Source organism: Gobio gobio (assembly GCF_949357685.1).
Source record: "Gobio gobio genome assembly, chromosome: 15".
Taxonomy (NCBI): Eukaryota; Metazoa; Chordata; class Actinopteri; order Cypriniformes; family Gobionidae; genus Gobio; species Gobio gobio.
The window spans coordinates 3,301,563-3,315,217 of NC_137108.1; the positions used below are offsets into that span (position 1 = coordinate 3,301,563).

Here is a 13,655-nt window from a genome sequence, read left to right on the forward strand (position 1 = left end):
AAGGAAGAAGAGGGGAGACTGACAACACAACAACAGCTTCTGATTCAGACAATTGTATTCCGCTCTCATTAAAAGCATCAAAGCTTCCCACATTACCATTCAAATCCAACACAATATACACATGGTTTTGTAAGCTCAAGTAATAATGCACAGCCATTCACATTTATGTTTCTGCGTTTTATAAGCCATTTGATCGGTTAAAGGGAAAAAAAGACTGAATGAATTGCGATTGTTTCGAAGACTCAGGAACTTACACAATACAAAAACTCTTTATGCATCTCTCACTTGCTGTATGCTATCTCACTGTCATAGGAAATCAACGTGTGCTGTCATGAATAATTAAGCATGGCGTCTTCTCATTGGATAAGGACCCACAGTCTCATGATTAATTAAGAGACACAGATGAGTCATCGATGTATTGTAGTTTAAGAAAACATCACATCCTGTGACACTGAAACCCGGAAATTAAAAAAATGCGCAAAAGCGTCTGGTTTATAATCTGATTTCTACAATCAAAACTAATGGATGGTGACATTAGCCCCTTTCACACATACAGGGCCCTATCTTGCACCCAGCGCAATTGACTTTGTACACCGACGCATGTGTCATTCCTATTTTGCACCTGCGCAAAGCGCGCTTTTCCCTCCACAGAAGCACGTCGCTAAACTAGTGAATGAACTTGCGCTCCCTGGGCAGTTCAGCGCAAAAAAGGAGGCGTGTTCCGGCGCAAACAATCCCTGGTGCTATTTTGCTGTTCCATTAAACAATTGCGCCACTGACCAGAAAAAACCTAGTCTAAAGTCAGTGGCGCGCTGCGCGTTGTTCATTATGCTATTTTAAGGGCGCATGCTTGACCATAATGTATAGCGTGCACAACGCGCATACACTTTGCTCATGTAATCTACACAGATGCAACAGTTATTTTTGCAAATCATAAATTGTTACACTAAAAAAATAACACATGAGATGACGGAAATCCTTGTGGTGTGCCACGAAGATGTGAAAAAATAGGCATAAATCTAGCTTACAAATTATTCAGGCTAATTGTAATAATTAAGGATAAGACCTGTTTGCCCAATAGTGGCAAGACATATATGTAGGCTATATAAGGACATCTGAAAAATTGGTTTGTCCGTCAAGAACCAGGAAAAAAAATCGACTGAAAAACTGAAAAAAACTGAAAGACTGAAAAAAAAAAGACTGTGAAATCACCTTTACCATAATGTACAACATTACAACTTCACTTCTCTGTCTTTCACTGCTCTTACAAGAACATCAGTCTCCTCGGCTGTGAACCGCTCCTGGCGTGCGCCTGGTAAATACGCCATAATAATAGCAATCCATAATGGAACTTGCGCACCTGCTTTTAAAGGGAATGTTGGATGACGCTCTGATTGGTTTATTCACGTTACGCCCAAACCACACCTATGAATAATGAAGCTACTTCAGACCAACCCATTTTAGATTTGTGCCGGGCGCAAGAGCCATTTATCCCGCCGGGAAAATAGCAACAGCGCCGAGACCCGCCCACAAAGTTACTTGCACTTCGCGCTTTGTCACTTGCGTTTCAGATCGTTAGAATAGGGCCCACAGTCTTTCCTGGTAAATTTTCATCCGAAAACCTAGGCAGTGACTTGTTGCCCTGCTGCCTTATCAGACAATGACTTGTAAAGCAGCGTTTGTGCATGAAGGCACCTCATGAAACTGATTTCGGACAGACTTCTGATGCCGCGTTCACACCGGACGCGAATAAATCGCGCTATTCACGCGAAGTTGGAGGTTTGAACATTTATTTGCTTCATTCGCGCGTGACATTCACTTCACAACAGACGCGAATTCGCCTCATGGGAGGGGCTTCTGCTAGCGGCTCGTCTCGTTGAGAAATGGCTGACATGGGCTGTATTCACACATCTTTTTTGTTAAAATACTACCGTTAAAGGGGTGGTAAAACACATTCTTTCGAAGGCTTGACTGTGTTTGCGGGGTGCACTGTAACATGTGTTCATGCTTCGTTTAAAAAAAAATTTCATTATTTTTCATATATTTGAAATTTATTCTACACTGCTCTGTCCATCCTTGTAAAAACGGTCTGATGCTTTCCGGGTTGTCCCTCAAAAATACGCAATGGGCTCAGATTGGTCAGCTGGGCTCAGATTGGTCAGCTGGCCCAGTGTGTTGTGATTCGCTAACCGCAGTGCACGTTTGTCGGAAACGTCCCGCCCCTTACCTTTACCGCTAGTCTGTGCTTTGGTAGTATTAGAAACAATGGCGTCAATAAAACCACACCAATCTGAGCCCGAATCAGACCCAGAACATTTTAGTGAAGATGATCGAGCAGAACCTGTTCAGTCCTCAAGAGTAAAGACTGCGGATCTATAGTGATCGCTACTGAATGGCACCGTTACTTTTGTATTTTTAGAACGATTATAGCCAAATATCTGTCGCAAGAACTATTAACCCAAAACGAACACTAAACACTGGCTTTACTAGTAGCCAAATCACACACAGAACCATCTTTAGCATGCCTGTATATAAACAATATATAAAAGCTCTAATCAAAGAATAATTTAAACACACTGCAACGCACCCCCGTCCTTAGGAAGGCTGAACAAAGCAATTTCCCCAGACCTGCAATCCGGATGAAAATAACAGCGTTTCGTTGGCATTGCAGCAACAACATTCCAGCCTACTAACCACAACAACGCAGCGAAACAAAATGGCCTCACTCCCCTTTATTTAGTATTCTCGGAGGAGGGGTTTATGTAAATATTGAGGCTGGTGATGTCACCAACCCTGGAGGAATGTCTGTAGTCCCTACCGGCCGTTTGCTGTAGTCCTTAGAAATTGATTTCTTTAAAAGCAAATATCTCCCTTTGCTTTAAACTTTGAACGTTGTAACTTTGCAGATGTTGTTTATGCTCAAGCAGCAACATTACACACTAGCTAAAGTTAGAATAGTGAAATTGTGGTTTACCACCCCTTTAATGTGTGACAATACGTGGTTTTAAGACTTTTACAGGAGATAATGTAGTTGTTTTAAAGCTCAAATCTGTGGTTTATTTATAAAAAGAGTGTCTATTTGAACATGTTATCTGGCGTTTTCGGAGTTGTGAGCTCCAGTGGATCAGCGGCGCTCATTAACCCCGGCGAGAGCAGCCTTTCCTCGGCCAGTCCTTCTGCCGTCTGCCGCTGGCTCTGATGTCTCTGTGGCGTCTCCAGCTATAATTCGTCTTGTAACGGCCGATCTTTGGTCTCATGGATCTATAATTTGTTCCCTGACAAATCGTTTAGGCTGAGGGCAAAGTGGAGTTTCATTAGTTTTTTATTTTTAGGCTATTTAACTTGACGTTACAGTTGTAGCCGACTAGCGCTGACTTTGAATGTTTGACTGAATTGTTTGCTTTATTTCATGTATAGCTTATTATACCTTTTACTTATACTTTTGTATTATTGATCATACATAAACTTGCATTTAACAAAAAGAGACTGGGTTGTGTTTCATGTCATTTAATGCGCCATGTCATTCGCGTGAATCGCACCGCAGAATGTCTATTCACGTCTTTGCATTGACTTAACATGTAAATCACTCGCGCGAATCACGTCATTTGCGTCCGGTGTGAACTCACCATGAAGCAGTGTAACAGTTCAATGATCTACAGCAAATTAGAGAGAGCTTTGGTGAGAACTAAGTGAATATTTAATTACTACAGTAGTAATTTCTCACTAGAAATTACATCAGAAGTGGAAAAGGTTGGTAAAAAAAACACCACAGACTTTTACACACAAACTGACCAGCAACTTTCAGACGCCATCTTTCTTTTTCTGGCTTAACTGTCACCGAATGGAAAGCACAGGATTGTGGTATATGAAAGACAGTGAAGGATACATCTATGCTGCCTTAAAAATTGGTCAGATGACGGTATCTCAGGAGACAGGATGTGAAGCTAACATTGGATTCGGACGTGTCTTGATGGCTTCCTACCTTGAAATGTGTCCTCCAAAGGTAGCATTTTCCAGTTTTCGGACGCCGCCCATGTATGAACAGGACCTTTTCAAAAATACGGGCAAATCAGTTCCGGCAGTTTACCAGTAAGGGAAGTTGTAACATTAGCAGAAAATTACCTGTAATTTGCGCTGTGTGAACGCAGAATGAAGATTACCGGTATATCCACATATGCTGATGTCTGCTTTGAGCCAATCATAAAGACTTATGGAGATAACGTGATTACTCTGCGCTGTTTACAATATTCTTTTTAATAGTTTTTCTATGTAAACATGCACGGCATGATCATCTTTGACTGTTGCGCCGCGTCTCGCAGCTTTTTCAACATGTCACGCTCAAAACCCAGCCTTCTCTTCCATTCATCAGCGCTGTGGCTCTGCAGTCGATACTATTACGCATGTGTTTTTAAGAGCAAACACGCATTTTTGCAGCAGCAGCATTTTGCTGCTGATGTGTGAACGGTCTCTTACTGGTAAAAAGAGAGAACGCCGTTGCTTGTGTGAACAGCATATTTATGCATTTGCTGGTAATTCTGCTAATTGGACGGTAATTTACTGGTATTGCTGTGTGAAAGGGGCTATTGACTTCTATGATGTTCAACACACATAACTCCGTTAAAATCTCAGAAAATAGTTTAGGGTTTCATGACCCTTTAAGAACCAAGCAAGCAATGTTACGTTTAAAAGACGTCTAATAGCGTCCAAACACAGCTCTGATGTCTGGGCTAAAACAAGGACAAATTTGGGCTGTCAGTGAAAATGTAATAGACGTCTAACCATAGCCCAAGAATAGACTAGTCATCTAGAACATGAACATGTCAAAGAAATGAAACCAAACACCTGGTAATCACTGTTGACTTTGCTTACATGATGGAATATCACACATCTGGCAAGTTAGTTTGGCAAAAACGACATGTAATAAAATTCAAGGTTATTTTGGCTAGAAGTAGGTAACTCATAGCCGGAATATACCAGGGCTATAGTTAACCGAGACGGTGAAATGACGGCTATTACTTGCTGGGAAGAAATATACCTATATATAGAAATATTTTGGGGACCATTTTTGTTCCCAGAAGAGAGTCAAATCTGACAAAACCTCCTCTATGGGACATTCTCATTTGTAAAAACTTTAAAAATTACATTAAAAAGTTAATCAAAACTGAAGTTTGGAGGAATCTGACCTGTAAATATGCATAGCGGGACATTTGACCAATAGCTGATGTAAATATCACATACTGACCTCTTAGCTGAAATCATAAAGCTTAAAAGCTGCGTCGTTTGCAGTGTTGAAGGCTCTGAAGTCATTTCACATGCCTAAAGCCTAGTGTGACAGGAACTTTACACAGTATTCATTAAAAAACTGAGCGTGAAATGGAGTGTGTTGCACAGTGTGTGTGTGTGTGTGTGTGTGTGTGTGTACAATGCTTTGTTGAAACACCTCTCCTTTCAAGTGTGGAGTTGGTGTCAGAATGTTAAAGCGTTCTAGTTTAATTACAGTTTTCTCAGTACTTGAGAAAACCAATGAAGATTCTGATTTATTAATGAATTTATTCCAGGCTCGCCGTACAGGGATAAAATCACAATCGCTATCCTCGGCATCCTGGAAGATGGGCGTCTTCACATGCTGAAAGAGAAGTGGTGGAGCGGCAGCAGCTGTCTGGAGGACGAGCGCTATGAGACGGGTCCCATGGGCATCCAGAATCTGGGCGGCATCTTCATTGTGTTGGCATCTGGACTGGTGCTGTCGGTGTTTGTGGCTATAGGAGAGTTCATCTACAAACTGCGGAAAACCGCGGAGCGTGAACAGGTGAGATTGATTGGAAGTAGAAACTATAATGCGAGTGACTAATAAAGAGAAAAACTATTGTTAGTGGTGTTCTTTGAACACTAAGGGCCAGATTTACTAAACAGAGCAAATTAGCGTGAGAGCGCAATTCCATAAAAGCACAGATAGGAGTGTAAAGTTCAGTGTGTGATCTACTGACGACAGACATTAAAGAACACAAACGCAGCTGGATCATTTCCATAATGACCAACACAATCTACCCATTAGCGTCTGCTTTAAAACATGCTTTTTGGATGGTAAATAATGGCGCAAATACCAGTAAATTGACGAGCGCAAACCTTAGTAAATAACCTTGCGTGATTCATTTAAATACTCTCTCGTCTGAAAGGGAAACTCCTACAAATGCATATGCAATGAGATCAGCCGCAAAAATAACCCTGTCCACGCCTTTTCAGTGCTAATTTCTCACTACGTGTCTTTAGTAAATCCTCACAGTAATTTTTAACGCCAAAAGAGGGTTAGCGCTGGAGCAAGCTGTTAGTAAATCTGGCCCTAAGAATGAACCTGGTCCTGAGAATTAACCCTTGTAATGTACTCTATACACTTGTTGCATTCCTGGGTCCATTTGGAACTGGTGGAACGTAAGCTTTTAAAACAGTTATAACTTAATATGTTTTAGGACTGCCCCTAATAGTCGACAGTTGACCAAAATGTCATTAGTCGTTTAGTCGCAAAAAAAAACCGTTCACCTTTCATCCATCGACCTCAAATATGGCTTATCATATGAAACACGTAAGTAGCAACTTTACTTGGCTGCTCGCTCTAACATTATAGTAAATGTGCACTATTAATAGGAGCATATCCAAGTGTTTGGAAGATAAAGTATTAGTGCACTTACTGCGTGACATGGAGGCGCCAGCACGATCGCTTGCGTCCTGATAACAGCGGAAACAACTTAAAATACTTTGCATTTTTGGTCATATAGGTTAGAGTAATGCCTCATTTGAAACTCGAAAAGCTACTTTTATATATGTACACTCACAATAACAACAAAATGTTTGCTTTTTTGCATCCCAAAATTTAACCTATAGGCTACTTACATATATAGAAAGTTTGAAATGTCTACTTTTAAACCAACCAAGTCAAATCGAAAACTAATACTCTTTGATTATGTAATCCGTATGAAAGGTGCTTTTCAGCTGACACGACACTAGTTTATTAATAAATATTAAAAATGTCTCCTTGCTTTTTTTTATAACTTATAACTTTTGCTGGTGCTTTGCGGCAAGCCTTATGAGAGCAGAATAGGATATATATATACGCTATAAGGCTCATTATGGTTTAGTTTTCCCCCCAGCATATATTTAAGTAATTAGATTAATATAAACATGCGATTAGTCAAAAAATGGCTTACATGAACGACTACTAGTCAACTAGAAGAACCTTTAGTTGGGGGCAGCCCTAATATTTTTCAAAAATGAACCATATTGTATCTGATCAGTAGTTTTTCAGTGATGAGTGAATGTTTTTTACCATGCTGTTACTACAGTCACCCCCTTTTTATTAATTACAAATTGAGAAATTCTTAGAACTACAGCAAAAACCAGTATGATGCAAGAAAATATTTGTATCAATAATTATGAGAATTTCATTATCTGAAAGTATAAGAACATATAAATATGAATATGGAGTTTGTAGAATTTTTTGACTTCCAGGTCAAAACAGACCTGAATGCGATAAGAGGGTTAAGACATCAGCCCTGAAACTGCAGTGCTCTAGAAACCACGCAGAACTGAACATCAGGCAATGTCCTACCAAACCTCCCAGAACACCATCCTATCAACTTCCCACATTAGCCCAGCAGCTGCTAAAACACCCAGAAAACCTTAGTGCACGCCTAGCAATGGCCTTGTACTGTCACACATGCAGAGTAGTGGATTTTAGTCATGCTGAAATGAAGACGTTCAGCGCGACTAAAGCTGGGTGTTCATTCACACCTGATAACATCACAGAATGGATCTGCCATTTGAGTGAAGAGATGAATAACCGATCGAACATCAAAAAGCATAGCAAGCAAATCGCAAATCACTTCCTTTTTATGTAGACACATCTCACAGATAAGATGCCAGTGCTGGAGGTTGACATTTAAACCACTTTGATCATGGATTTGAGTGTAAAAGCATGCTCTAAAATGAGAATATTTTATCACATCCCACCTCAAAATGAATTATGTTCCCTACTGAACTGGAACATTGTGTTATTTTTCCACATGTGGGAAGTTATTTTAAGGATTGTTTTTGGTCTCATTGATTTATAAGTAGCTATAATATCGTTTGGCTTGTCAAAAACGAAAACACATTGAAAGAATAGCAAACTAAACCACATACACACAAAGCCCTGGAAACAGTTCACTCTCTGTTAAGATCTGTTTTATTTTCTATACACCACTGTTCAAAAGGGGAGGTTTTTTTGGAAATAAATATTTTTCATGTATCATGTGAAAATTCAGCTTTGCATCACAGAAATAAATTGCATTTTAAAATAAATTCACACAGAAAACATAAATTGTGATAATATATCAGAATATTCCATTTGTATTTCTGATCCAAAAAATGCAGCTTGGTGAGCAGAAGAAACTTCAAAATCAGGGCTATATGGCTCATTATGGTTTAGTTTTCCCCCCAGCATATATTTAAGTAATTAGATTAATATAAACATGCGATTAGTCAAATAATGACTTACATGAACGACAACTAGTCGTCTAGAAGAACCTTTAGTTGGGGGCAGCCCAAATATTTTTCAAAAATGAACCATATTGTATCTGATTAGTAGTTTTTCAGTAATGAGTGAATGTTTTTTACCATGCTGTTACTACAGTCACCCCCTTTTTATTAATTACAAATTGAGAAATTCTTAGAACTACAGCAAAAAACAGTATGATGCAAGAAAATATTTTTTATCAATAATTACGAGAATTTCATTATCTGAAAAGTATAAGAACATATAACGTGAAATTACCAATATGAATATGGAGTTTTTAGATTTTTTTTTAAAAAACAAAACAGATCCAAAAAATGCAGCCTTGGTGAGCAGAAGAGACTTCCAAATCAGGGTTAAAAAAGCAGATATTTAATTTGCCGACACACTCGGTTACCTCTAGCCTTCGTTCCTACAGTTAGCACCAAAATGGCTTTCTCAGCTAATGGACGTGAACGTACTTACTTCCTCTTTTCTCTTTCTCCTCCCCCCACCATGTCGCTTTTTTTCCATCAAGAGGTCTTTCTGCAGTGCGGTGACGGAAGAGATCAGACTGTCGTTCACGTGCGAGAGACGGGTGAAACTCAAGTCCCACCGCCCCCCGCTGCCGCTGCCACCGCCCATGGTGAAGACGGACGCGGTGATCAACATGCACTCCTTCAACGACCGTCGCCTCCCAGGAAAGGACAACATGAGCTGCAGCACCGCAATGACGCCCGTGTTTCCATGACTTGCCTGGGCGATGGCCAACTGAGGCACGTCCCCGGCGCCGTGCCGGAGAGCAGGGACTACGGCTCCGAGATGATCACGGCATTCACCATCAACCGCAGAGACATCCGTCACCAAATGGCCAGTCAGAACGGTGGCAGTAGCAACAAACCAGGTAGTGACCACATCCTCAAACCAATGTATCCCACCATGCCATTGCGAGAGGGAGGCCGATCGGTGTCCTTCCTGTGAGAGCCAACCACGTCTGCGAAACTGTCCGAGTCTGATGTTTACAAACGGCACTCGAAAGACTCGAAGGAGCCCCCTGATCAAACGACAACATGTGTTGAAAATGCGGAAAAGAGGCTTTTTTTGAGCATGGCAATAAACGAACAGACGCGAATGGGAGTAGTTTTCTTAGAGCATCATTTAGAGCACATCCAACTTAATTTCGAAGAGTTCTGACGATTTGCGTTTCGGTGGGGGTGCGAAACAAACATTACAGGAATGCGTCGGACCGTAGGAACAGTTTAGTTTCATACGCTGTGACCTGCTAGAATAGTAGAAAACCCTTAGACTGCAAGTTCCCGAAGGCTACAGAGAGTGCAGCTCACGGAAATGCACAAACAAACAGGGTTGATTTCATTCGAGCCACCTAAACAAATCGACAAATGAGTAACAATTCTGTACGGCAGTTTTGAGCAAGACTGGCGGCCATTTTGATTTATTTGTGCTTCATACATTGCCAGCAGATGTTTTTTGTTTTTTTTACACGGCGAGATCTAATGGTAATGACGGATAAACACAAGAGTTGCCAAAGATCTGTCGTCCAAATGGATTCAGACACTTGAAACGCAGCTTCCCCTACAGACAAGACAGCGAGTGACACGTTGCCTCCGCTGTGTTTGTTAAATGAGTTATTCCTGAGAATCACAGCCTTCATATCAGGATTACTCACTTCACACGGTACGTACAGAGGATTCAACACAAAACGCAGAGCTTGCCATATGGTGAAGAGCTAATACAAAGGAAACAAAACCGTTTTAAGACATACATGAGTGAGAATGTCTCTCGCCGTGTATCTATTCAGCTACGATTATATTGGCTTTCGCCATCTGCTATGTCGACCTGTCTGAAGTACAGAGTTTATAGGTGGCGGGGTCTTCGTCAAAACATTACATCTGGGTGTTTTATTATCATTCCATCTTCCACTCTTGTTGTTGTCAGGTTTATTACTCAATATAGTTGCTTAAACTTCATCCAAAATGAAAATCACCCACCAATAGTTCCAAAACCCTGTGATATGTATGTCTTCCCCAACACACAAAATGAGATGTTAGGCAGAATGTCCAAGCTGCACTTTTCTATGCGATGAAAGCTGATTAGAGCGTTAAAAAAAAAAAAAACACCATAAAAGTAGTCCAAGATTATATGTCAAAACCTGGCAGACGGAGAGAAAGATTGTCTCACACATACTGTAGCTATCGTGTGATGATAAATGAAAAATGATAAATATAGCAAATAAGGGGCCAAGCACAAAGAAAGCACGATAATGCACGTCATCATGGCTGGGAGCATCAGACCAACTGCAACAATGAGCAATTGAAGGCAAATTAATAAGATGATTTTAGGCAAAATGCCTGAGAAATCATGAATACAGTCATTAGTGACATGATTTAATGGTATATCACTGTCGACTAATAGGTGGTGCTGTGACCAAATTGATGGAAGACAATGACACAGGCAAAGTTTAGTGTCAATATGCGAAAGCATTGCAGAGATACAGTCATTTTGGCACCATGCCATCACATTTGCTGATGGGGTATACAACAATTATTTTGTGTATCGATGCAAAATCCGTACATTTTTTGCAGACAAGGTCTGAAGATGATCTGACTCAAATTTGGTTAAAATTGGCAAATAAATTGGCTATAAAATTGGTTTCATTAAAATAGGCTAATTTATTTAAAAGGTATTAGCATTTTTGACCACTAGGTGGCACTGGCCCAAACATTTTTGAGTCAGGGCAAGGTGTCGAAGACACACATCAAGTTTCGCAATGATTTGCCAATGCATATTCATCCAATGCCAATTCATAAAATATAGCATTTTACAACCAAATTCAAAATGGCCGACACGCAAAATGGCTGATATGGGAAAATTGGGTATTATTTGACAGATTTTTGGCCAAACGTTACACACAAAAAGAGCCATTTTCATATCTCCTGACCACTAGGTGGCACTGTGCAGGTAGCCACTGATTATGGTTGTCATAACACACCAGGTTTGGTCAGAATACACTAAAGCGTTGTGGAGATATAGCCTAACGTCCATTTTGTTGAGTGCAACTTTGGAAAGGTGGTGGCGCTCGAGGGATTGAGTTAGAGACTCCCAATTTGCTATGTTGACAGATCAGACTGTACTCTATCTGTGTGCCAAATTTCAAAACTAATTTCATAACAAATTTCCATAGATTCAGTAGCGGAAGAAGAAGACACCAGAGGATACAATAGGTGCCTATAGTGTTTGGCCCCTAATTTTACCCGTTTGAAAGTGCTGAAAGTGCTGACAAAATGTTTATTTGTGGGTGAATCAGCTTGTGCCTATTGGAAAGTTAATTTGAAGTAATATTTTGTATATTAATAATTTTTTTACCCATTGTATTATACATAAATCTTGGCCATGTGATCGTCAGAAGCTGAAGGTGACTCCATTGATAATGTGGGTGATATTTCAAATCATTCTCGCTGTTCTCACATTCATCCTGCAGGACTGTTCTCTTTATGTATCTGAACTTGACGTTAAGATCTCAGATGATCAGGAGACTTTCACATTTGCATAGTTGAGTCTTCATCCAATAAAGAGAGTCATCAGAGACGGCTACAGTAAGTTGCAATACAAGCATGTTAAACATCAAAACTGCAATACAGATGTACGGTACCGGACCCTCTAATCTCTGAACGTGGCATTTAATGACAGTTCATAGGTAGTTGAATTATCCATGTGGGAAACCCTACTAAACGTTCCCACGATGAGGTGTAGGTGCTAAGAGTCTTCACCCGCTGCCCGCCCTCCCGTGGCAGCTCGACCAATCACAGGCCTCCGTGAGGTCAACCTAACGGACAGTGTCGAAAACAAAAGCAAAAACAAGAGAAAAAAAAAAGAAGCATTTTTGTGTTTTTATGGTGAATTATGTATCGACCAGAATAACTTCATGTGACTCGATGTTTCTTTGGTGAAAGCTCATTGTATACGTGTTATTCAAATTCTGTGTAATTTTAACACTCTCTTGCAAAGTAGGGTATATATTAGATGAACAGAAAATTACTGTATTTTGCTAAATACCGATGATTTTTACCTGTATTTTTTTCCTCAGCTCTTCTCTTCTTGATAATTTGTGCAATGCTGTATCGAGTGCGATGCACGCATATTGTAATATAGGATCTACTCTCAAGAAACAATTCAAATGGATCTAAAGAACAATAATTTAAAGCCCCAGGCCCGAATTCCAGCACATTCAGTTCCATTGACGGGAGGAGTTGAGAGTAAAGCTGAGGGACGTATGTGAGACCTCCAGATATTCTGCAACATAATGCACTCATATCAGATGTATATAAATAAGACGTATAACAGAATATTCAGAGACGAATATGATGATCATTTCTATCGCTTTCCATGAACACTCATCATGGATATTTAGCTTATTTATTTTTCCTTTATTCCTCCCACAATGTTCAAATGGCTTGATAGATTCTGTAGAGATTTCTACATTGTCAAATCTATGTCTTTCACTTGCTTATTCCTCAATGCATATATCATGTTTCTTTTTACAAGTTGTCTAAATACAATGTTACAAAACAGACCCCTAAAGGACTTAGAGGAAGGTACTTCGTTCGGAACAAAGAATGTTAAGACTAAGAAGATTAGTTCCCCAAAAATGAAACTTGTCATTATTTACTCCACTTGTTTTTGGTGGAAAATGTTTCCATGCAACGTAAAGAAAAGTTCTTGTAGCTTGGGCACAATAGTGACACAACCCTAACCCTAACTTGGAATATCAAGTGTCCTATGAACTTATACATGTATACATTATTTATAGACTTGACATAGTACATAGAGTCATTTGAGGCCTGTTGCACCAACCCTGTTTTGGGGGCTACACTAGTATGTTTGAGCAAACTCTGATTTGTTGATCTCGAGAAGGCTTATCTGCTCTGGAACTGGTTTTGTTGTTATGAGAAAAGTGATATATTTTCATCAAGTATCTCTTGCTCCAAATTAAAGCTGTTTTTCATGCCTGGATTTTGATGCTAATTATTTATTTAATGTTAATTATATATTATTTTGTATTAAATACTTAATGCATTGCACATAAGTATTTGACGATGAATATAAAGCTTTT

At 39.8% G+C, this 13,655-nt stretch overlaps 1 protein-coding gene across 1 annotated transcript in view; it reads left to right on the forward strand.

The window, feature by feature from the left end:
• Positions 1-12,384, forward strand: part of grik3 (glutamate ionotropic receptor kainate type subunit 3) — a 219,594-nt gene extending 207,210 nt beyond the window's left edge. The window contains exons 15-16 of the mRNA XM_079837898.1: positions 5,559-5,809; positions 9,065-12,384. Of these exons, the coding sequence (XP_079694024.1) occupies positions 5,559-5,809; positions 9,065-9,505 (692 nt within the window). The 3' untranslated portion in view covers positions 9,506-12,384. The remainder of the gene's footprint in view (positions 1-5,558; positions 5,810-9,064) is intronic.
• The last annotated feature ends 1,271 nt before the right edge of the window (positions 12,385-13,655 follow it).